General features: G+C 48.3%; 1 protein-coding gene across 3 annotated transcripts in view; it reads right to left on the reverse strand.

The window, feature by feature from the left end:
• The window catches only part of SHISA6 (shisa family member 6), a 390,127-nt gene that overhangs the window by 355,333 nt on the left and 8,374 nt on the right, over window positions 1-26,420 (reverse strand). For all 3 annotated transcript variants that reach the window (XM_042841227.2, XM_042841226.2, XM_042841225.2), the window contains exon 3: window positions 16,247-16,407. In XM_042841227.2, the coding sequence (XP_042697161.1) occupies window positions 16,247-16,407 (161 nt within the window). The remainder of the gene's footprint in view (window positions 1-16,246; window positions 16,408-26,420) is intronic.

Genomic DNA, 26,420 nt, shown 5'->3' on the forward strand with positions numbered 1-26,420 from the left:
TCTAGGACATGCCTCAAGCCCAGCAGCAATGCACTGGGCTAGCCAGCCCTGCCCTTCCAGGGAAAAGACTCTCCCAGGTTTGAGTGGAGACAGCACGATCTCCCTGAACAGCTCTATTCACAAGGGAAGCAGGGACGAGCCCATACAACAGAAATCATTCAGCGCTGAAGGGAGGAGTGGGAGATAAGAAACTGCAGCAGATGCCATGCCCTCCAGTGCTCAGACAGGGGAACAGCGAGCTGCACAGCATTCACAGAGTCTGAAATCCACCCTCGCAATGTGATGTGTATTTGTAATATTAAAACTGGCAGTCCCTCGCTCTCTCTTCCCCCACTGTGGGATCCAAGCACTATGCCGGAGCCGAGAACTAAACTGCTTTCTTCATTCACAAGGAGGAGCAATCGCAGACTCTCTCCAAGCATCTGTCTCTATGTCAATTGCCCTCAGAGGAATCCTGCTGCCTTAGAGATGCCCCGTGGCCACCCGCACCAGGAGAAAGGAGCTAAGTAGAACATTATGCAATGGATGGGTGAGTGAGCCATTACAATTTCCTGATTGTCAACATCCTACAACCCTCCCTTGGCAATGTTGTTCCACACCAAAGCTGAAAGGCTACTAGGCCCCGAAAGGACAAAGGCTAAGCCAGCTGATGCACTGGAACAGCCCCTTGATGTGAGCTTTTGAGGGCAGGGTCTCTGACACACTAGAAGTCACGTCCCACATTGCTGTGATGTAGTCCATGTTTGTGACCATTCATAGCCTGTATAGTAATTCTCAAACCTGTCAGCCAGGGGCTAACAGCAGCTCCTGACAATTTACCTTCCACCACGCGCTATTCCCCTGTCTAAATCAGGAGAATAGCAACCATTATTCACAAGCCTCTCTTATCTATCAGAGCTCTGTGATAGATAAGCACTGATATAACTACGTTAGGTGAGCGGAGTCCCACAGTATCATCAATTTGTTGTCTCCTAGGACTACTCTCAATAATGCCACAAGAGTCTAGTGATAAAAAAAGTACAGGAGGACAAGACAGAACTCTCAGAGCCCCTGTTCCACTTGAGGCTCATCAGAGCCAATCAACCCTACGTCTAAGAAGCCCTCTACAACCGTCACCACTTCCTTATGTGCCAATCCAGGAAAGGAAATGCTTCTTCTGGGACTGCATCCATAAGAATGGATAGAACATGTTCTATTTGCCCACACTGTGTGGCTTTGATAGTAGGCAGCTCTTAGGTGAAGTAGTTTATTATAGCTTCTGAAGTAGAAAACACAGCAAAATCAGAAACCTGAAAGCCTCCAAGGTGCCTTGATGCCCAGCCCCACAGATTAACTCACCTGGGATGGGACGGATAAATTCACCTGAGAACAGACTCACAGCAAATGGATGCAAGGACACCCTGCTAGCCCATCATATTCATACTCTTGTATATTGATCACCCTGTAACCAGTTTTCTCTCCCAGCAGTAATGCTCATATGATTGTGAAAGGGGCATGCCCAATTCCCAGGCATTCCCTTGTAACTGTGGCCCTGCTGTGGCCTGCCTCAGTTTCCCCCTCAACAATGAGGTCACTTTAACAGCCCAGTCAAGGAGAAGCTGAACTCGCTACTTAACTGCAGTGTATCTCCATTTACTGAAACATTCCAAAAGGAGCACTTGCACAATGGTTTCAAGGCTCTTACCTCAAAGCCCTGACAAAACTTAAAAGTCCCTAAACAAAAGTCTCTGGATTCTAGCATCAGCTCCTTCCTCTGCAAGGCATCAGGCCTCTCCGCTGCCTGTATGGTCCTGCAGCCCTTCCCCAGCTAATTCAGGGCCTCCCTGCCTAGAGAGCTCTGTAATCCCACTCACTGACCTTGCAGGTAGCAGCTGCCTGCTGCTCTTTTATAGGGCATCAGCCCCTCTGCAGGTAGCTAATTAAGTCCCACACCTCTTCTGAGATGTGGCAGGCAGGCTAATTAGTTGGGGCTAGCCAGTTCCAGGCAGGGCAGGCTGTGCCTTTTCAATGAACATCAGCCTTTTGCTCATAATGAACTTTAAAAGTGTGAAGGAAATGAAGCTGGACCCAGTCCGTGCAGAAGGGATTTAATCAGGTCTGTATCCTGAGAGGCAATGGCACAACCCTGAGAGCTTGCTCCGAGGAGCCGGGAGGTGGCGCAGGTACTGTGGGGACAGAAAAGGAAGATGGCTGCTACGGGGCGAAAGCTGCAGTGGTGTTGCAGGGTGGGCTGGTTTGCTGGGCTGTGGGGCAGAAGGAATGCCTGGTAGAAAGTCCCAGGGCTGAGAAATTATATTTCGCTTGTCATCTGTCAGTGTGATTGTTCCCACGCCGAGTGTGGAGGCCTCATTCTGTGAGGACAGCGAGGGAGGCCTTTTCCAACATCCCCACAGGAGTATTTTAGACAGAGATGGCTATCTGCAGAGGCATTTTAAGACCAAGAGATATGGTGCTAGCACAGTTCATGGGGGGGCTGACAGAGCAGTGACAGACTTTGTGGCAAGGCTGAAAACATCCATCCACACAGCCAGAATGCGATGTTGCTGCCAATTCCCCATCATTGTGTTTGAGACAGTATGGCGTGTGATGGGACTAGCAGTCATGGAATGGGGGACAAATCACCAAACAGAGGATTCTTAGTAAGATTTAATTTTTCATAGTATCAGACGCAATTTGTCCTATTATTTTTCAATTTAACTATAGTCAACAGAGGTTACAAACTGTCTTTAATAACCTTTCAAAGTGTTGTTTTCTGTAAATTGCTCTGATTAATGGAAGAAAACCTGGGGGTTTGCCTTTCAATTAAAGACCTCAACTTGTTCTAACAATCGATGATTAAACTCGTGGAAACTTTGCAAGGTAGATAGGGAAATGTTCACCCAGCACTGAAAAGCATTCTTGTTCAATGCCGCACAACAAAGCTACAGGAAGAACCGGAGTTGGTTGGCAAATGGGACTTTTCCTTGGAAAATGTTAACTTTTTGGTGAAAAATTGAAAACTGAAATATTTTGATTTTGATATGCTGCTCCAGTGCCTCATGGGAATTGTAATTTGGGTGTCTCAGGCTCTTATTCTCGTCTATAGGCTGGACTTCCTGGTCAGACCACATCTCCCATGATGCACCCTCGTTCCTAGTTCCCAGATCTCCTTTTCTCCAGAGCCTACCTGTTTCCTGTTTGGCCCAGATTTCCAGGTCTCTCCACTGTTCTCAGGGGCAGGGTATTCACTGTTTCCAGAGGAAGGCGCTGGGTGCTGGCCATTTTGGAAAATCCAGCCACTCAGATCAGGGGTCTAAATAGGAGCTGAGCACTTGCCCCAGTGGTGGACATTTATCTCTTCCCAGTGGTGGACATTTATCTCTCCATTTTGTCTTATCCCCACTTTCCCTTACCTCCTTGCTGCACGATTTACTAGAGCTGGTTAGAAGTGTCTAAGAGAAGCATTTTCTGTTAGAAAATGTTGATTCAATTGAATTGAAAGACCCACCCTGTCCTGCCCCCACCCCCAGGGCTTTACATGGACCCACCCTGTCCTGCCCCCACCCCCAGGGCTTAACACAGACCCGCCCTGCACTGTAGTAACACAGACTAACATGGCTGCTACTCTGAAACCTGTAGTAACAGACAGGCCCAAGGCCACCCAGTTGAATGGTTATTGAATTGGCCAGCCCATGCTGGCACCTGGCTGTGCGACCCTCCTGCAGACACACAGGCAAGGCGTTGTCTAGCAGGGATGTTCTTGGGCCCAGCTGGGTGAAGCTAGGGCCTGGCGTCATTCATGGGGAGGGAACTGCTGGCTGGGGAGCATGACTCCCGCATGTGGGAACTGCGCATTTCCAGGGAAGGGACGGGAACACGTCATGGGACTGACCGAACCAGCTCGCATCCAACTGCTCACAACCAACTGCTGAACAGCTCCGGCCAAGAGCAGGCCTTTGCCACGACACGAGGGGGAATTCTGGAAAGCTAATCGCTGTGAGGAAATGACTGCAGCATCGCAGTCACGTCAGGAGCCGGGATCCCCAAAACCATGAGACTGGCTTCAAAATCATGAGGTTTTCTAAATACTAGACAGCGTTTCCATTTGCTTTCTGGTGCTTGACCCGTTAGGGTGCACTCAGGTCAAGTTTTTAAGCCTTTTTTCACAAGCTTGAGGGCTAGAAACTTCCTCTTTTTTATTATATGAAAGCTGAGATTCTCTCACGATCACCTGATTCCAGGAGCTTGACGAAACCCCCCAAATATTGTGTGAGTTGCAACAAAATCGGAGAGTTGGCAACACTGGCTGTCTTTGTGCAGACAATGCGCACACAGAGAAAGAGGGAAAAGCTCTGGCACAAATGATGTTGTAGAAATGGTGTGTGCTGCTCTGGTGTGGAGAATCACAGGCCCAGAACACCAAGCACTCTGTGCCAGTCTACACAGTAAAATTAAGTCAACGTAAGTTACATCAACATAGAGCCCATGCAGTAATTGAATCGATTTTTCATGTCCACACTACGCTGCTTCTGTCGGTGATGAACATCCTCACCAGGCACTGACAGACTGCAGCCCTACTGCCGGGGCTGACAGCTCAGAGTGTCTACATGGACACTGCGTCGACCTAACTACATCGACCTAAGCACTACACCTCTCATAGAGGTGGAGTTATTAGGTCAGTGTACTGGGCAACTTACGTTGGCGGGAGCGACATGTTAGTGTAGATCAGGGGTCTCAAACACGCGGGCTGCATGTGGCCCACAGAGTTATTTCCTGCGGCCCACCATATGCGCCAGCTCCATTGACAGCCAAGCTCCCCTCACCCCCCGTCCCTCCTTCTCCCCCACCCCCCGAGGGCGCCACGTCCCTGCTCCTCCGCCTCCATCCCAGCAGTTCCTGCTGCCAAACAGCTTAGGACTTTTCAGGAGGGAGGGGGGAGGAGAGGGCATGCAGCATGCTCAGGGGAGGAGGCAGAGAAGAGGCGGGGCCGGGGTGGGGATATGGGGAAGGGGGTGGAATAAGGGCGGGGAAGGGGTGGGAAGAGGCAGGGCATGGGCAGGGCCTCATGGACTAGAAGAGCAGTAGGAGGTATGAAGTTCAGCATGTATAATTCTTTGCTGTGAGTAGTTGGGGAGAATGTTTGTTAAAAGTGACAATGTATCTTGTATGAATAGTAACTTTTAAAAGTTCCTGCCATTACAGGTATGTTGATAGACTGTTAGTGTAGATCATCATCAGTGTTACTGACCACATAAGGAATAGTTACAGGTGTTTATATTTTATTAAAACCCCTCTTCGCATTACAGTTTTAAAAAGTTAACACATGGGCTTTTAATAGCATACTATATTACTCTTCATTTTTTACTATACTTTTGTATCGTTGTATGAAAAGGTTTCAGTGATGCGGCCCTCGGGCCAATGTACTAGTCCTCATGTGGCCCTCGTGGTGATTTGAGTTTGAGATCCCTGGTGTAGATGCTTACAGAGTTAGGTCAACCTAACTCCACAGCGTAGATCAGGCCTCAGTAACAGCAGGAAGAACTAGTTGCTCTGCCTCTCCCATGGAGAAGGGGTGGCTTCCTTTTGACATGATTATCAGAGAGGGCGGTGGGGCCCCAAGGCATGACACATGTTGGCCGTGTGGCTGGGGAGAATTGGGAAGAATGGACCCACCCCACCCACAAGCCTGCCCACCTCCCCCTGCCCATTAGCCCCCCCAGTCCCAGGGTGACCTCCCCCTTCCTGCCAGCCCCCCCAGTCCCGGGGTGACCTCCCTTTCCCATCAGTTTCCCAAGCTTAGGGTGACCTCCCTGTCCACCAGCATCTGAGTCCAAGGGTGATCCTCCTGCCCCCAAAGTCTTTGAGCTGCAGGTAACCTACTACCCCTCCCCTCATTGCAACTTGGGGTGATCTACTGCCCACTAGTTCCTTGAATGTCGGGATAACAGGCTGTCTCAGGCTGACTGCACCTTCCAAGGCATTGAGTGCTGGGGGGACCTGCTGCTAATTTTAACCGAGGACCCCAGCATTTCCTGGGGGAGGGAATTCCTTCCTTCACTGCCCTGTCTTTCCCTCTCACACCCAGGGGTACTGAACTCCAGCCTTTGTTCCTACCATGCTTCATCCCATGGTGTCACTAAGAGATCCTCTAGGTTAGAGCTGGGCCAGACCCCCACACTACAGTGTCGTACTTGTGCCTTCTGCCCCTCGATCTGGGGGGATGGGCTATGAGATGGGGCAGAGCCCTGCTGCTTCGTGCAGGAGAGATAGACAGTCTGACCTGAACCTTTGCTCAAATCTTTTCGGGTTCAAATCCCATGCAGGTAACTGCTCCACTCCCCATCCCAACAGTGTTTCCTGGTTCCAACAAGTAGCAGATGTGGTGAAACATGAGGAGAAAACACTCCCCATGGCAGTGGCAAACAGAGGAAGCCTCAGAGACGCCCAGCTCTGGAGACGCAGAGATCTGAGTTGTTGGGATAAGTACCCAGACTCTTAGGGTGACCCCTCTGACTGTGCAGACAGATGGAGCTCTGTGCCCCCTCCTCACCCCACACATTCACTGGGAGTTTGATCAGTTTTCTTCCTTCTGCTCACGCCTCCAACGTGCCCGTTTGCTCTTACTCCTGGCCTGGTTCAGACAGGAGGGCACACACATACGTGCCTCCTGTGACTGTAAGGCCAGATGCCCTTGTGCAGTGGGCAAGAAGCAATGCGACCCATGTCTGTGGGGGCACTCCATGTGTGGGACACACACCCCTCCATTGTGGTGCTCCCGGGACACTCACATAACACCGAGCACCCACCAGGTTGTCAGGTGCACCTTTCCATCACAACCAGCTCTCTCCTATACGGGCTCCTGCTACCAGGAACACCTGGTTCAATTCATTTCCCATGTTCTCCTCATGGTTTGTTCTGTTGTCTGGAACAAGTCACGTCTCACTGTGATACTCTGTTTCAAAGTAAATCTATATTCTTCAGCCACTCGCCCTCTCACTACTTTTATTAGTCTCTCTTTTTCAAACAGATATTGTTGCCATAGTAACCCACCATTTCTAGCTATCCTTGCTCCTGATAAGAGCTGCAGAGCCTGGCCTTGTGGCTTGAGGACTGCCCTCTGTGGAGGGAATGTTAAATTCCTTCACAGTCTCTTCACCAGTGGCATGATCATTCATCCCTTAGCTTCATCCTTTACATTGGGTCCATGGCTCATTAATGTATTCAGAGCCACACTTATTACTACAGAAGTGTCACTTTTCTGGAGCAGTCAAACAGTTTTGGATTATTTCACATATTATCCATTTTGATTGATGAAATGCTTGCCTCACCCTTGAGTGAGGTTCCACCTTGCAACCCAGGCACCGGGCTGTGCCAGAGCACTCTCGTTGCCTGACAGGTAACTTTGAGAATCTGTGGTTATTTGTCATGCTTTATTACATAATGTCACTGGAGAATACATCCTTAGCAGGGAGCTTTTGCCACCTGGTGGGTCATCTTAGTGGCTTGAAGTCAAAACACAGATTTGTGTTTTTTTTTTTTTTTTCCTTCAAAAAATGTTAAGTTTTTAAAATTGTGAATTTTAGGCTTTTTCCCTCTTTTTGTTTTCCTCCCGCACCTTTTGCCACTGCATGCAACAAAATGAGTAATAGCCAGGATTTTATTCCCCATCCCTCTGTTTTTTCTATTACAAAGTAGCAAAGGGAAAATGCAACCCAAACTCTGCTGCTCTGTGACTTTCCAGGCTTCTCCAACTCTGGAAAAATGACATGGCAGCAGTTAGAGTTCCATCTTTCCTTTTGCTGTTCTGTCATCTTTCCAAGTTGAAGAAGTTTGAAAAGTTCCAAAGTGGGAAAAGGAAAAACAGGAAAGTGAAAAACAACCAAACCCCAAAACCCAACCAAACCTCTCAACATCACTGATTATGTTGCATTCACTGGTAACAAGGAATAAAGGGGGGGGGGAAAGGAGAGAAAAGCGGTAAACCCCCCAAAATTTAAAATTTTGAAATGCTCCGTTCCAACGAAAAACAGGAATTTTTTGAAATAAAACAGAAGGTTATCATGGAAGTGTGCAGTCAGAAAACAAAAAGTTTGTTTCTGTCAAAAAAATAAAAGAAAGTTTTGAATGAAAACTGTTGATCAGCTGTACTTCCATGTCATTTTCATGGTTTTAGCACCCAAAGCCAGGGCCTTTTCAGCAAATACTCCTGTGATAACACCAAAAGCTCTGAGATTTTGATGACAGTGGCAGAGGCCCGAGTCTCAGGCCTTGTCTACACTAGAAAGGGTTTATTTGTACACCCTGAGCTATACTGGCAAACCACACTAGTGTAGACATGAGTACTGTAAAAGACATGAGTGGTATAAACGTGAGTGTTTACTGGTACAGCTTATACCAGTTCCCTGAATGAAATAACCTATACCAGGAAAAGGACTTTTTTTCCATGTATAACTGCACCTACACTACAGATTTTGCTGGCACAGCTATGCTGGTTAAGGGTCCTGTAATATTTCCACACTCCTAACTGACACAGCTATGCTTGTAAAGCTTTTAAATGCAGAGCAGGCTAGCCCCAAGAGCAGAAGCCTGAGGCTAGGAAAGGGAAAAGTAAAGAGAAATGAAGTAATTTAAATCTTTTTTAAAAGTCTAACTGAAATAATAGAATTCCCATGATGCAAGATAACCTCATTGTTCATTCATGCACCTTTCTGGTCCATCCCTAGCTGTGTATTTTCAGTTTGGATGGCACTCTCCTTGGGGAAGAGACCTTGCCTTCCTGTGCTGCTGATGAAATAGCAGGCAGGTTTATGTTGATAAAGGAGGAGGAGGCATTGTCATCTGGGTGTTTGGTGGTCTGTGTGCAATGAGTTTGTGGTCTGGGTCCAGTATCTATAGCACAGAACCAAACTCCATAGTTGGTACTTAACGTCGCCCCATCAGGCAATCTGAATGGAAAACATGGATGGCCTAGTGGTTAGGGCACGAGCTTGGAACTTCAGAGAGAATAAGAACTTTCGATATATAGGCCAATGATTCCCACCCAGGGCAACTCTCAGCTGGGCAGATCTGGCTGCTTTCTGCTCTTTGCTGCTCAGGAAATACAAAGAGGCTGAAATGCAAACCAGATCTTGCCCCAGAGAATCTGCCAAAGCTGTGGAAACTCTTCAGTGGGAATTTGGGGCTTTCCTGAGGAGGGCTGGGGGGCAGGCTGCAAGAGACACTTGGGGCTTGGAGCAAGAGAGCTGTGATTGGAGGAATGTAAAGCAGCGTGGAGTGGCTTTGAACAGAATCAGCCTTGTTCAGATCCCCCAGGTGTCAAGGCAGACTGGGCTTATTTCTTTCCATTTCAAATGAATGAAAATTGAGACACTAATAAAGTGAAGTGAAATGAAATGTTGTGTTACTGGAGCTCCCTGGGGGTTTTCCATACCACGGGCCTGATTCTTGAGTCATCACTTACATTAAGCAAAGTGGCTGTAAAGTGCTAGCACTTGGACTGCGTATCGTTTTCTACCCACCTTGAACTCACTCTGAATGATGACACAAACTGCAAAGCAGCAGAGAATCGGCCCCACGTCTCTGATGCACATTTCTGGATTGATCCTTGGAAACTTCATTAGAAGTAAGAGAAACTGCTGAGCTCCAGTTCATTTGCAAATTTGACACCATCAGATCAGGATTAAACAAAGACTGTGAATGGCTATCCAACTACAGAAACAGTTTCTCCTCCCTTGGTGTTCACACCTCAACTGCTAGCAGAGCACCTCACCCTTCCTGATTGAACTAACCTCGTTATCTCCACACTGATATATACCTGCCTCTGGAGATTTCCATTACTTGCATCTGAAGAAGTGAGGTTCTTACCCACGAAAGCTTATGCTCCCAGTACTTCTGTTAGTCTCAAAGGTGCCACAGGACCCTCTGTTGCTTTTTACAGATTCGGACTAACACGGCTACCCCTCTGATACTTCATTAGAACAAAGTCACAGGGTGCATTATCAGCTCCAGGTTGTGGGGAGAAGCCAGAGAGTTGATTGTACAGGCTAGGGAAGGAAATCAGAGGCAGGGACCCAGCTGGAGACTTGGGAGACAGAGCAGAGGAGAGCGGGAGAAGGGGAAGAGGGAAGAAGACTATCTCCAAAGTTTGGATGAGATCAGAGAACCTCCAAAGAAGCATTCAGACTTTGAGGGGTTCTCTGCCCTGCCCACCATTATCCCTTCCTATACAGCCAGTGTGCACTCTGGACTGCCATCCCACACACAGCTAGGATTCAATAGCAATTATTGCCTCATCTGTGCAATGATTGCAATGGCAAGTGTCCTGTGCTGCTCTGCCTGGGTTTGGCTAGACACGTTAGTTACAATTTCTGGAAGGACGGAGAGCGTCTCCGGCACTCCTTCGCATGCAGAGCAAGCTCAGAATATGCCCTTAAGTGGAAGGAGCTGCTGAAAACAGCACTTTGAATGTGTGCGTTTCTGGAATAGCCTGACTCAGATGGATTATTAAAAGCCTTTCCCAGATATACCAGGCTAATCAGAGCTTTGACCTGTGTTGTTTGCTGCATTCAAAGTGGTAATCCCATCAATAGGTTGCTCTTCAGATATGCAGGTGCCAAAAGGCCTAATGTGGAGGCTGGCACAGGAGATTTTTAACACTATGAAATGGTCTCTGGCTAGATGAACCAGCACCTCCTGTTCCAGAGGTCGAGCTCCCCACCTGTGTGCCGGTGCTGGGTTCAAACTGAGTTCACTGGGTTTGTTTTGTGAGAACAATTGGTATCTTCAGGATTCTGGAGCCCACAGGATGTAAAGCTCTGACTCCCTGGGCCACATTCTCTTCTCCCGCCAAGCTCCATCCAGCACAGGCCTGGGCGCTGGGAGACAAAGGTGGCTGCCTGATTGTGAGGCCAGTCAGAGGCCTGTTTGGTCCCCTGCAACAGTTATACCCAGCAGCCACGTCCCCATGTGCTAGCAGTCAGCGTGGAACCTCCCTGGGCATTCTCCTTACATAGGGGGAACTCCCAGGGCTGCAGTGGTGTAAAGCAGGCAGAGAGGACCCCTTAGCACTTACGGATTGTCCTCTTATGTGAATATTACACAAATGTAACTCCAGGGGGTCTGAGTCTCCACTCCCTTACAGCACTGCAGTCAGTGGGAAATGCTGGTGTATGAAGAATATGGCCCACAGAGAAAAGACTGTGTGCAAATTGGCACAGGTCACTAACATCACTGGAGCTACGCTGATTTACACCAGCTGCGGATCAGGCCCACTGACCTCGCTGGCGCTCCGCTGATTTGCACCAGCTGCAGCTCTGGCCCAAGGCACCTTTTGGACTTTTATTTTGGGGGTGGTTGTGTGGGTTTGGTTTAGGAATGGAGAGTCTGTCCACACCACTGCTGTGAAACCCTCCCCCACCAGTGGGAGACCTGTGCTGGTCCTCTCCGAAGGAGAAGCTCTGTTCAGAAAGCTCCTGGCTGGCAGCATCTTGGCAGTTCTAGCCTAGCCTGTGGTTTGGTCACCCACTCTTTGGGAAGGTAATCTGCCACGCCAACCAATTCTCTCCATTCTGCCCTCTGCGGTGTCTCCGCTGGTGAAGCTGATTTGAGAATCTGGGCCTCATTTTCTCCATTAGTTCTCCTGAGCATCAGCACCATTGTCACAGGAGCTTTCATAGTCTCTTCCCCTACCCACTTCTCTGATGTTGCTTCTAACGTGTCACTGATGTCTAGCACCAAACAGTGTAGGGCCTCTCCTATGGAGCTCGGAGATGCTCTCATCATGTTGCTATTCATATACTATGTTCTTCAAACACCCGGTGGCCCAGCAGATTTCCCACTGTTCACTCATTCTTCCTTATTCCCGTCCATGATTCTCAGCTACGAAGGCCCAAATGTATACAACTGACTATTAAACAGGTGTCAGAATACTGGCAACAAGCAAAGACCATGGCTGAGGAGAAAGAAGTTGACAATTACACAGGATTGTCTGTTTGACATGTCTCCAGGTGCCACAGTGATGGATGCATTAGGAATGCCAGTAGCTAGCTGGATTAGATAGATGCTCTATTGGGCTGGTCTACACTGGGGGGGGGGGGGGGGGAAATCGATCCAAGATACGCAACTTCAGCTACGCAAATAGCGTAGCTGAAGTCGAAGTATCTTGGATCGAATTACCTGGGTCCACACGGCGCTGGATCGACGGCTGCGGCTCCCCCGTCGACTGCGCTACCGCCGCTCGCTCTGGTGGAGTTCCGGAGTCGACAGTGAGCGCGTTCGGGGATCAATATATCGCGTCCTAACGAGATGCGATATATCGATCCCAGATAAATCGATTGCTACTTGCCGATACGGTGGGTAGTGAAGACGTGGGTGTTACCTGTTGTTTACAACAGCACACAGTGAAAGAAGAAGACGTCTGGGTGGGAGGGAAGGAGAAACACTTCTGGCTGCAGTGGGTGCTGTAGCTCATACTGATCAGATGGTGCACAGCTGGAGAGGTGTGCGCCTGCCCAACCAGTCTCAGGCCCAGCTTTCACCTCTTGGCAGCACGGCTCCTAACATCACCAAAAATGGCAGTGGTGGGTTACAGCATGCGAAACAGAAACCACAGCTGCAGGGAAAGGGCATAAGCCACTTCCCTGCCAATCCAATCTGCAACGAACTTGACAGGAGGAGGAGGAAAAGAGAAGTAGCAACATTATCAGCTCTTTTGCTGCTCCCCAATTGCTAGGCCATGGAGATGTCCTTTACACACTCATGGCCCCAGGCCTGTCGAGAATTCAGAGGGGAAAATAAATCCTGGCTCTAGCAAGATAGCCTGCATTCACCGTTCCTGGAGAGTGTGACAGAAGCAATGTTGCACAGGGAGGTTTAGTTGAGAATGAAGGTTTCCTTCCTTACAAAACGGACATAGGGTTTTTCTCCCCAGGCCACCTTTTCTCCCAAGAATTACATCAGGCTTGGGCCCAGTGTGCCTCAAAGACCCAAAGAAAAAAGAAACCAAAGGTGGGAGAAACCATTGGAAACCTAGTGCCACCTCCTTAGATCCAAGGCCCTCACCTCTCCCATTGGGATGGTGGGTACCCTGTGGCTTCTGTTTGCTCTCGGTGGCTTGCCCCACATAGAGATGGCAATAGTTCCCATCAGCCATTGCACCTGTTCATGTCCTCAGCAAGCTTTATCTGAATTGCATTTCTTTATGGTCAGTTCCACCACTTCCTTGAGAGGTTTGTGGGCATTCTCCATATCCCATCCCACCATTGCCAAGGCCTCTTTCAGCCCCATCTGTGTAGCAGGAGCTTTTCTCAGCAAGCTCTTTTCCAATGGCATTTGCTAAAACATGAACAGAATCTGAATCAACAGTCACCCTCTTCCCCTCCTTTGCACCCATTTCTGATCCCTGGTTCCCGCTCTGCCCCACTCCTCCTGCAAGAATCGCATTAGACCCAGCACTGGATGTTGCACTTTAGTGTGTAGCCTGATGTTGCACTAGCAGAGACATAACCAAAATAACCAATCAGAGAGCCATGAAACCCTACCAGCCTGTCATCTTTAGGGACACATGAAGCTAGTGTCTGTGCTTCTGATCCTGACCTCCTACTGTACCTCTCCTGACCTCCTAGTCACTCCTTGGAGCACCCACCTGACCTGTCAGCTCTTGAGGAGACTCCAGAAGCTGAAAACACTGGAATCAGCTAATTCCCTTGCAAATCTTCCCTTTTTCCCCTCTGGTACTTTCCATCTGTGATAGAGCCTTAGTATTGCATCTAACCCAGGCTCACTAAGTCCAACTGGTCTCTTCTGCATGCAGACTGGAGTTCCTTGTTTCTCTTTCTGATTTTTTGTTGGCCTGGCACTTCCTACCAAACAAGTTCCCTGCCAAATTATCTTCTTCTGGGGACAACACATTTAGTTCACTAGCCTGAAAGGAAAGCAATAGACCATCCTGCCAAGCCCCAAAAAAGCTCAAGCCAACTGAAGACCCTGTGTACAAAACCAGAGCACCATGTCCTCTTTAATTCTTGTGGTTGTATCACCCCAAAAGAGTTACAAAGTCCTTTAAGTGCCAGAGCCCTGGCCACCAAAGCACACCCTGCCTCCTATAGATGATTCAGTGTGCAGTCCCATTCTCCACCTTGAATCGTTATTACTCAGTTTATTTCACAGGTAAGATTCCACTGGCTAGCTCTGCAGGGTTCTTTGGTCTCTGATCAATTAAACAGAGGAGAGAAAAAAAGTCCTTTCTCCTGGGACCTCTCGGGCCCTTTGTTCTTAGCAACGTTTGGGAACTCTAGAGCTCATGGTCGACTGATCCAGTCTCCTCAGGATCACGACATTGCTGTGCACAGCGTCTCTCTAACAGTCACCACGACACAGCCATGGAAACCTAATAATTGATTCATGGATGCTACCACCAGAAGGGACAATTATGATAATCTGATCTGGCCTCCTGCGTAACATAGGCCATAGAATTTCACCCAGTGATTCCTGTATAAAGCCCCCAAATTTTGGTTGAACTAGAGTGTATCTTTTAGAAAGACATCCCAATCTTCATTTAAATAATTCATATAATGGCGAATCCACCACATGCTTTGGCAAATTGTGCCAATGGTTAATTATCCTTAAAACTTTGCACCTTATTTCTTGTTTGAATTTGTCAAGTTTCAACTTCCAGGCACTGGATCTGCTGGTTTAAAGAGTCCTCTACTACCAGAAATCTTCTTCCCATATATAAAATAAGCAACAACAACAAAAATTCAACAGCACATATAGGGAAAATACAAAAGTGAGAAACTGGCAACAAAATGGAAACAGCAATGTGGGATGCATGTGAAATTCTTGCAACTATTTCTGTTTAAAAAAATGACACAACTGCAGAAGTACAGACTTTGGGCAGGTGCATTTAAAGCTGAAGGAATACAGAGTAAAGTGAATTTATTCTCCAGGTGGCTGGCTTCCCAAATGTCAGCCAGACGCAATGGGGTTATACTCTGGGCCTGGCTGACTCTGGGCTATATTCAAGTCTGGGGCACCCAGGGTTCATTGAAGAAGCCCTTACCAGTATTATCACCAGTGGGGCAACATTGTATCCACAAGTTTCAATCAGTTAGGGTTGTACTGTATGTGAATACCATGTGAAGACTGTATGGTCTTTTGTATGACAGTGATGCAACTCCCATCCAGCTTTCCTAGTGGTCTTCTTCATGTAGCAGAAGGAGCATCAAGGTAGATTAAAAGAAAGTCCTTAGATCATTGAAACCAACACTTAATACAATCAACAGCAGTATGGGCCCAATCTCACACATTACTGAGCACCCTCGGCTCCTATTGGCTTCCATGTGAAGGTCCCAGAAGGAACCATTATGATCATCTGATGTGATCTCCTGTATAACAGGCTAGAGAATGTCACCCAGTAACTCCCGCATCAAACTTAACAACTCCTGATTGAATGAGAGCGTATCTTGTGGGAAGACATCCAAACTCAATTTAAAGACTTTAAGCGATGGAGAATCCTCCACATCTCACTTCACAACAGGTGCTTAGCAGCCATGATGATATTTAAAAATCTTCATTGTGATTATCTGCAGGTAACGAAATGACTAACCAATCCCTCACTCTTACACAGTGCTTTTTATCCTGAGACCCCAGCGCACTCTACTGATGGGGAAGCTGAAGTGACTTGCTCAAGCACACCTTGCAGGCCCAGCACAGAACCCAGATCTCTTGAGTGCCAGTCCAGTGCTCTACCCTCTAGGCCATGCTCCTCCCTGGGATCTGTCATGTGCCTGTATGCTCCTTCCTAATATGAAGATCTGGGTCACAGCCACACTTTCCACATGTGGCTTTTCTCTGACTGGATGAGGTATCCTAGCTTGTGTGGATTCCTTCCTTTCCAGCCACAGTATTCATGGAGCCTGGGCAATATTTCACACTCTGTGTGTTGAGTTGGGGACCAGGGGACAATTGTAAATTCTCAGCAAACCTCTCATGTACTTGCTGCTGATTCTGACATTTCTAAAATACCTGCATAGCATGACAAACTAATTTAGCAAATGCAGCTGGATGACTTACAGAACCATCACAACTGCTTCTTGCGATACAGTTCTGATCTGATTGCCTCTTAGAGACAGTTTTTACCCAGCACGTTCGATGCTGTTGCCAATAAGTGGAGCAGTGTAATGTACTTTACCGCTTCTCTTCTGCTCATATTCAACATGACATTGGAGCAATGGACTGGGTAAGAACCAAGTGGAATGGTGACACTTACCTGGATTGCTTTTAGAGGTGCGCACAGGGGTGTAGTGGTTTTTGGAGGATGTTCGGACAGGCGTGTTTTCTTTGGGAGGGGTATCTATGGCCGAGATAGTCTCTCTTTCACAGTGTGCTATTGGGATTGGCCCCTGCTGCCTTAGGATGTCTGCCAGAGCCCTGGAATGCAGAAAGAGGACACAACATGTTCACAAAGCAGCAAGGCTGACATTCAAAGGTTTCACTTGTTCATCTACAGTCTCTATTTGAACCCTCTGGTGCTTTGATTTGTTAAGGAAAAATACAAAGGCAACAAAAAACCTTGTGGCTTAAGAGCTACGTGTCTTTTCATGGGTACGTTACCGGACAAAGCTCCATTTGTTCACCGGAGAGTTTGGCTATTGTTTAATCTTTCACATGCTTCCACTAATTCACTTAACCCTGAGGTTGTGTTCTCTCTCCATCACTGCCCTTGCTGTCGTTGCTATTGCTGTTGAATTGCTTTCTGTAGCAGAAAGCCCTGCTTTCATAAAAATGATTACTGGGCAGACGGGATCCCCAGGCCAGGTGCAACATGAGAAGCAGGAGTGCAGGTTTCCCTCGATCTGCCCCCACCCAGCCCCAAGCCAATGTTCCTCAACCCTGATCCTGGAGGTACCTCCTGGAGGTGCGAAGGGGAGTTCAGTCTCATTGCTCATTTAATCCTGGCTTTTTCTGTCCACAGGGGGACCAATAAGCGTTCATGGTGGTGTTGGGATTTGAATTAGGGCCAGTGCTGAGATATTTCACATGGGCTATAGCTATCAGAGCTGCAAGCTTATCTGTGGCATCTTCCCCATTAGAGACTTGTCTGATGGCATCAAGATTGAACAAGGTTCTCTGTGGGGAAAAAATATCTGCATTCAACACCGTAGTACTAAATTGCATCTAGTGATTTCCCCATGCAAGCAGGAACACTCGAAAGATATTTAATCTGTGAGTATCATACACACAGTGGAATAACTATAGCATGAAACACACTGATTTTTTAGTGCAGCCAACAGCTATCTCCCGACCGGCAGGAGAAAGGGCAGGACTGTTTTGGTTGTAAGGGATGGCGGAGTTTTAAAGCTGATTGAGATTGAAAGGTTCAATTCTCTCAGACAGAGGGAACATGCCTAAAATCACCTCGGGTACCAACAAAGAAATTCCTCCATTGCATATGCATAAGATTGGTGTTGCTCACATTTGCTGTCTTTACTGGAACGCCTTATCTATTGTCCGATATAAGACAGAGTTTAGAACCTGAGTCTGTTCCATTTTGAAAATATTTCAGTCTATGCCATACATGTGCACAATGCATTGCAGGAATAATTTGCACTATACAAGAAATGCTCTTCTTCTAGGCTCAGTCCCTCTTTATGGAGTCGGTTCTTTGATTCCTTCTGTCAAAGAACCCACCTGAGGCTTTCAAAGCACTTTAGTTCACAACATCCCTGTGAGGAAGGGAAGTGCTACAAAACTCAATGTCCCAGAGCACCCCCTCGCAGCCCAGTGGAGCCCTGCAGCAGCTTTGCCTCAGTTTCCCCTTGGTCTTCCACAACTGCACCCAGCTGCCACTGCCTTCCATTGAGCCCTCCAGCCAGAGGTGAAAGTAAACCGATCTGGTCTGGTACGGCATACTGGCAAGAGTCAGTACACAGCAACTGTACCGGCAGGAGGCAGCTTCCCCAGGCCGCCAATTTAAAAGGGTTCTAGGCTCCCGGCAGCGGCTGGAGCCCTGGGTCCTTTAAATCACCACCAGAGCCCCGCTGCCAGAGGCCTGGGGTAGCGACGGCGGCCAGGAGCCCTGGGGCTCCGGCAGCAATTTAAAGGGCCCAGGGCTCCCAGCCGTCGCTACCGCAGCCGGAGCCTCAGGGCCTTTAAATCGCCGCCGGACCCCAGGGGAGGTGGCGGTGGCCGGGAGCCCTTGGGCTCCAGAGGCAATTTAAAGGGCCCGGGGATTTAAAGGCCCTTGCTCAGGACCCTGGCCCTGCTTACCGGTAAGTCCCTTAAATTACTTTCACTCTTGCTTCAAGCTAAGAAACACTGAGTCTCACCCCTTCCAGGATACCAGTGTCCACAGGCCTTGCACTGAGGCCTGGAAAAATTTCTTCTCCCCTGTCTCAGGGCCCACCATGCACCTTCTGCTCTTGATGCTGGGTGTCCTCTGCAGCTCACTCTTAGGGTCTGTGAACAGTCCGCTTCACTCCTCTTTAGCTCCAAGCAAACCCTGGCCCTCTCACTGGCCTCTGGCCCTAGGTTTATTCAGGCTTCTTCCCCAGGCCCCTGCCAAAAAGAGCTCTAATATCCATGCCTGTTCTCCCTCAGGGCTTCCAGCAGAGAGACTCCCTACTCTCCCCTCCCCTCTACAGCAAGCTCTGGCTCTCAGGAAGGAACAGTCAGTCCACACCCCTCCCCTGTCATCCTCTCCCTGCCACGCTTTCTCCCTTCTAACGCCCACACCCTGCCCAGGTGTGGCGGGGCAGGGCTAACTGAGCAGGGCTGGTCAGCCCCGGGCCTCCCCCAGGCCTCATTGTGACAGGAAGTATTTTTAGCTATGTTTAGTTATGACTGATCACATGTAGAGCCCCCCCTCCCCCCCGAAGACTAGGTCCCCATTGTGCAGGGAGCTGTAGGCATACACACGCAGCATGACACAGACACAGAGAGGGGAGAGTAAGATATGCTCAGTGGAGGGTGGCACCCATTCATGACTCAGTTACAGCTCCCTAATCCTCTTGGCCCTAGCCTGAATTAGAGCAGCCTTGGGAGTTACACCAATTTACAACAGCTGGGGGTGCACTCTGCCTCACCCCCTGCACTAGAACTGTAAGTAGCCAGCGTAGGAGCCAATCACACTAGCTAAGAGCTTCCCCATGGCAAGGGAAAACTAGTTAGGGCCTGAGCATGGCAAAGAGGCCAGAACAGGGGAAGAGAATCAGGCCCAGAGCACTTAAGCCCCATGTTTTCAAGTGTGCCCCTTAATCTTGGGTGTCTAACGGTTTGAGTGCCCAACTCCAGACACCAACGGCCTGATTTCTCAAAGGCTCTGTGTACCCACACGTCTGCCAGGGCTGGCTCCAGGCACCAGTCCCACAAGCAGGTGCTTGGGGCGACCAACAGAGAGGGGCGGCACGTCCGACACTTTGGCGGCAGGTCCCTCGCTCCCTCTCAGAGGGAAGGACCAGCCGCCGAATCGCCGCCGAAGACTGAAGTGGCAGCGGTAGAGCAAATAGCGATCACGGCTTTTTTTTTTTTTCTTTTTGCTGCTTGGGGGCGGCAAAAACCCTGGAGCCGGCCCTGATGGCTGCCATCGACTGCACGCTGAGTTGTGGGTGCTCATTGCCTCTCAAAACCAGGACTGAGGAGACTCAAACTGGCCACCCAAATCCTGATACACAATGAATTGCAATATGGCCTTTGGTGACTGGCCCAAGGTCACCCAGCAAGCCAGTGACAGAACTGGGAACAGGAGCCAGGACCCCAGGCCCTGCCCTGCCTTAAACATTAGTGCACGAGTCCTTCCTGATGGGTGGATTCGTTCCTCCCACTGGTGATCCCTTGTTGCTGCACAATGCAAACATTTCTTCCCACTGCATTTGCAATCCTGCATGCTGGCGGGCAGGGGGACCTGGAGCCAGATTTGTCCTTTCGGGACCAATCCTGCAAGTCCAGGGCAGGGGAAGCTCCCCCTAAAGTCAATAGCTGTTCCACGCTGACTAGCATCACAGGACTGGGCCTCGGGCACACGTTTCTGAGGATTATTCAGGGGTTGGTTAGGGAAAAGCATCTGTGCTCCGGAAATGCCAGGAGTCGCTTTTCAATCACAGAGATTTTGACATTATTGCTATTTATTTGCAGTGACCCCCACCCTGGGCTAGGCGCTCCCCAAAAACTCAGGGAGGATGGTCCCTGCTCTGAGTGAGCTGATGGTCCCAGGACAGACAGAGGTCAGGAGATGGGAAACACCAGCAGTGGTGCTGGAACAATTTTTATAGTGGGGTGCTGAAGGCTGTAATCACGTATTTGGGTTATTACTACTTCAAGCCGGGGGCGTGGCAGCACCTCTAGTTCCAGCACCTATGAACCCCAGGAGGCAAGGTGCATACAGGTCAGATCGATTCTCTGAAGGTGACACAGCAGAAGAGGGGCTTGCAAAGGAGCTCAGAGGGGGCCATGTGGGAGAAGGCACAGAGTGTGAGAAGACGACAAGCAGGGAGCAGAATCTGGCGCAGTGGAGGGGGGCAGAGGTGATGCTCTATCACAGTACAGGACACGTTGTTTCTCTCAATGCTCTTGTTGCTGGTGATATTCTTACTCAGAGCTGGTATTCGGTGTTCGACTGAGCGCTAGGAATGGGGCTGCCCAACCTCCAAGATGGAGAGTTTGCTTTGATTCCCTTAAACTAATTGAGGCAATTAAAGTGAATATTCTCCAAAGGGATCTGAGTCAGTAAGAAGCGCCTGACCCTCTCAGTCACTGTCTACCTGAACCAGAAGACTACGTCAGCTCCTCTGGGTGAGCGCTAAGCCACGTGTTGGGAATCTAGTCTGGTGTGTGAATCGTTTCCAAGAAAGCCATGCGTAGCTATTCCTCTGCTCCAACCAGGAGCTGAAATCCCTAATCCTGATTCTAAGTATAAAGCAAACTCACATGCTATGCGAGGAAGAGCATTCAGCTGTAATCCTTTATTAGTTTCCATCCTGAAGGTAACAGTGAATGAGCAAAACAGTCGCAGCAAAACGGGGGAAACCTGTACAGTACAATGCAGTCAGCCTCAGGGTAGAAAAACAGAGGCTGTTACACTGAAAAGAAATGAAGAAACTGGAAATTCCAGTCAGGGAAAGGAGGTCTTCTTTTCATTTGGTTGCACCTTCAAAGTCTATGTTAGAGAAGCTGAACACAACCATCGGAAGACACCTGGGATCCGAAGCGCATTGGGACTAAAATGATCTTGGATAAACATGAATGAAAAAGCAACCTGCCAAAAAGTGCCTGCTCCATACAAAACGGGCTGCTCTAAGTGTTTACCACTCATTGCTCTTCCTTACCTCCTGGGAGGATGAGGGAAAGCTCTTGATACCATCAAACCAGAATTAAATAGGCAGAGCTACAAGTGCAACCTCTGGATGTGCTGATTAGTTGCTTTTTAATTCATCTGTAATGTTGTGTGTGATCAAAATTATTCCTCATAAACCGCACCATGGGCTAAGCTTCTCCCTGTTGTATCTCTAGTGCAGTCAGACTGAGGATGAATTTGGCACCATGTAAATAGCTCTATTTTATCTGTATACTTTCCCACTGTAAAAGCTACAAGAAGGGTAATGGAAGGAGCTGTAAATACTTGCTCTTACTGCCCTTATCATGTGATTAGTCCCACTATAATCAAATGCATCCTTCTCATCTGAGTGAGGGATGCAGAATCGGGGTATGAAGCATCGTAAAAGGCTTTTCATGCCAATGCCGTCTGATATCAGAACAACAAGTCTTGCTCAGCAGGATGCTTTACCTTTAGTGCAGCAGATGGGATAGTCAGAGTTGCGTAACTGCACAATCATATCCTGAGAGGATGGTCTATGATACAGCTTTTATTAGCACTCGATTGAAGTGAGATCATTAGGGACCAAATTCTGCTCTCAGCTACCCCCCATGTAAATCCAGCCTGACTCTACTGTCATCAAGAGAATGATTCTGGATTTACACTGGTGTAACCAAGAGCAGGATCCAAACCTAGTATTGGTAGGTCTAGTACAGAATTGTCCAAATTCCTTAAAGAAAGCACAGGTTAGATCCTGCTGTCAGTTACACCAGCATAATTCCAGAATAAGAACAAGAGCACCCAAGTCACTGGAGTTACTTTCGATTTAGACTGGTGTAGCTGAGAGCTTCTTTGGAAGGAAACCCAGGGGTGTGTGTGTGGGGGGGGGGGGGGGGGAGAGGATGAACAAAGATGACTATAGCTGTTGGAGCCTGTCCCTTTAAGAAGGAAAAGGAAAGGATGTCGGAACTGCCCAATCCCAAGTAGGGTGGGAATGCGCAGGAGAGCAGTGAAGTGGAAAAACTATAATGACCCTGCAGCGATCCCCTGAGGAGGAGAAAAGCAAGGAACAGACAGTGCTAAAGTGTCAACTGAGGCAGGGGAAGGCGAGAACCACGGAGAGGAAGTGCCCTGAGCTGAAGGAAGGGAAAAACAGAACAAAAGGAAAATACAAGGCGCAGAGGCTGGAAGAGAAGAAACTGACTCAAACATGACAACAGAAAGAGCACAGGGGGTGAAATCCACACAAGAGGCGGAGTGGATCCTTAGCTCTCTGCATTTGTTTGGGGGTGGGGCTGCTCGGTGGGCCAGTTAGGGAGACGGTATGTCATCATAGCAACACTGACATCAGCAGCAACACAAATTTATACCACCCGAGGATCTGGCTCCATGGCTTGAAACTCGGCAGAGTCATAGGAGCCCTTCCTCCTCCACACAGGCTGTAGGTACTACAGGCCTGACTGAAGCAGTGATTTCAGTGAAGTTCCTGCAGACTGAGAGCAGAGCCAGACCCGAGGAACCCAGAGACCTTCCTCTGCATGGCTTCTTCAGATGAGAGCTCTTCAGAACCGATGTCCTCTCTGCTTGCCATGGGCACTAATGAGCCTTTGTCTCTCCTTGGGTTTGCATAGGCATCCCAGGCCCTCCCTCCTGCTATTGTGCAGGGAACTGCATAATGCCAGTTGGCCAGCTGTCTGCTGCCCTGCAGCGAATGCATTTCAGACAGGCCACATATCAATGGGAGTTTTGCCAATGGTTCAATAGGGTCAGGATTTGACCCACACTGAAGAAGAGCGAATATTTTTCTAAATGCTGGTGAGAGATCTTGGTTCTGTCACTTGCTGTTCAGGCTGCACTGCCATGGACATTCTTTCACCTCCACTACCTGATTAGATTCCCAGAGCCTTCAGGGGCTGGCTTCTTCAGTTACAGACAGGGGGAGCTTCAGAGCACACAGCCACCTGTCCCAGGTTCAAAGAACATCTGGGGAGACCGAGAAGGAACAGCTAAGAGCTCGGGGAAGAGTGAAATAAATATTGAATAAGCAGTGCATGGCTGAGCTAAAGGGAAAAAAACCACAGGAGTCAAACTCCCAGGGACTTTAATGGGGCAAGGATTTCACCCCAAGGGAGCTTAAGATCCCCTACACTTACTTGATTGGTTATGAAGATTGACAGCCTAGCTGCCTCCGAGACCATTCACAGACAACAGGGCAGCCCCCTGGAGAGGATGGCCCCCTCCGGAGACAGTGGGACGCATGACCAAGGAGGAAGTCATTTGGATGATGCTCATATATTAGTCCTAGATTGATTTGTCATCCATCTCCAGACCATCTGGGTGCCATGGGAAATTTCAAATGCGACAGCCACGTGCTGCCCTCAGCTGAGCAGAATTTGGCCTATATCATACTCTGGTGCATACATTTCCCACACAGCAAGCTCTGCTAGCTTAGTGCTAAGGCTGCCAGACTTCATGGCTCGGCAGTGCACACCATGAAAAGCAAGGGGATGAGCAAATCAGTCATTCAACACCACATCTACACTCCTCTCATCAGCTCCCTTTCTTGGTCTCAGCTCCCTCCCTTCTACCCCATTTGACCATGTTTTGTGATTATATGATCATGTGATTCGAAGAGGACTTTCAGAGATCACACAGTACACAGTTCTGTACACAGATTTGTACTGGTGTACGGCAGAAGTGACCTATGGGATCAGATTGCCAATGATGGCTGGGAGATGCCCTCTATAATGTTTAGAATTCAGTTTTATGATTGTTCGTTTTCATGGATCACAACAAACCAGCATAAAAATGAACCATCTCTCTGCAATGGTTATGAGAGGTTATGGCGCTTGGCTGCCCATTGGCGCCAGGGACCCAGGCTCTACAGCAATGGAGGTGGCCCAGGATCTTCCAGCTTTGTCCTTCTCTCTAGACCTGTTTCCCAACTCCACTCCGACCTCTGTACTTCCCCCACCCTACTCATTTCACACATTAACTGAATCTCCCCTTGACCATGCTCTCACCACATAGGTCCCTCTCTCACCCCTTTGAAGCCTGGCAGCTGAGTCCCAGTCCAACAAGCTTCCTGCGGGCATTGTATCAGACTGAGGCCCCCATCTAATGAACACAGGAGACTGGTCAGAGGGAGCAGCTGCCTCCATAGCCAAGCTGTGAATCGCTGACAACTTGGACTCCAATCCCCCTTCTGCATGCCTTCTCCATTAGCCCTGGTTACCAGCAGGGGCTGGGGTCGAATGGAAATGAACAGAGAGGAGGAAAGCTGGAGTCCACCTTGTCAGAGACCCCCAATCTGCAACTCTGCTCCAGAGACGGCTGCCCCCTGCAGCATCAGAAAACAGAAACAGCTGGTCCATCTGAGCAGTCTTTTCATCTTTCCTTGGTGTAGCTCAGTTAGGATCTCCTGAATGACATAAAGAGCTCTGCGTGTTGTATTTGAAATTGAAAAAGTGGACTACGTTTGAGATGTTGTTAATGTGTGAGCACGTGTATGAAGTCTGTGGGTTCTGTAGTTTGTTTAGCTAGAGGAAAGTGGAAATATTCTCAAAAGGGAGAAGTTTTCACTATTTCCAATGCAAAAGTTAGTAAATATTTTTCTTTGAAAAACTTACATGAGAAATTCAATTGTCCTTTGAAGAGTCACTTTGCCAAATTCAATCATTTACTGTGAAACTCCAGAATTTTAGCCCTGCTTTAAGTATAAATCTCAATGAAATCTTAACTTTAGGCCCTCTAAGGGCCAGATCCTGATCTCATTTACCTTGGTTTTACACCAATGTGATTTGGAAGTGACTCACAATTTACACTGGTGTGGTAGAGCTCAGAACAAAGCATTTAGGTAAGGTTATAGCTAACTAATATTCTTGTATATTATGAAGCAGTGAACATGCAAATGAGTTAAACTGGCAAATCAACAGAGAAATGAAGAGAGTCTCTGTGAGATCATCACAGACCAGGCTTGTTCATGACTACACTGGACAGTGGTAGGAAAACACTCCTCATATGAGGACAGCTGCTGCTATCTGGCACGACTGTGCAAAGCAAGACATAGTGCCAACACATATAGCACCTTCAATCCAAGAAGCTCAAAGTGTGTTATACATAGTAAGTAGTACAGTAAGCCTCCAGAGACCACTGTGAAGTAGGTAAGGACAACTAAACTCTCAACTAAAATGCTACTAGCCCTGAGGTGGAACACAAACAGCTGTGTAACAGTGACCAACACCATTTATATAACAATTTAAGAAAGGAAGTGAAAATTGAAACTATTGGTGGAGTTTGTCAGCAGAGTGCAATTACTTTGGATGGAACATGGCCAGGATACCAGGGTTAATAGCCTCTCTCTCACAGAAAAATGCCCTGGGCTACTTAATGACCACAGATGGCCACAAGACTTTGGATTTGCATCAGCAAAATAGTGCCTCCAGCAGCACAGTTCCCTAGCAGCATTCTGGAGTAGTATGTGTGTGCTGAGTCAGAGAGAACACTGCCACCTACTGTATCAGCAACACTACTTCCTGCAGTACCTACCTTTTCCTTGGAATACACCTGTCAAAATATTAATCCACCAGATCCCTACCTAGCTTGGGAGAGCCAAAAGGAACACGGCACAAGGTGGCATGGCTGAAGGAAGTGACAGATGTCTAGAAAAGATAAGATTCAAAGCAACTGAAAAACAGTGTCCCTCCACAGAAGAGCAACTAAGTATGAGAGATAAACCAAGAGGAGGAGGAGAAAGGGAATAGGAGGCTTTCCAAGGAACTTCAGGGTTATGAAAACTGCATAAATTACACTTAGGCCCAGATCCACAAAGGTATTTAGGCTCCTTACCTCCACTGAAACCAATGGAGGTTAGGAGCCTAAATACCTTTGTGGATCTGGACCTAAGCACATACCTGATTGAATGTTCAGAAGACAGGTGTCTATACTGTGCTCGTACAGTAGACCTGCTAGGGCATAATAGTAACTGTGCATGCAAAATATGCAGCTCCATGACTCAGAAGGTATTTGCATGGATGAACATATGTTTGCACAATTATCTGCTTGGATATTTTGTGTACACAACTTAGGGGTGTGAAAATAGGACCTATCATGGCAAAGAAAACTAGGCTTATTC

The sequence above is a fragment of the Chrysemys picta genome, chromosome 12 (genome assembly GCF_011386835.1).
Source record: "Chrysemys picta bellii isolate R12L10 chromosome 12, ASM1138683v2, whole genome shotgun sequence".
NCBI classification, from domain to species: domain Eukaryota; kingdom Metazoa; phylum Chordata; order Testudines; family Emydidae; genus Chrysemys; species Chrysemys picta.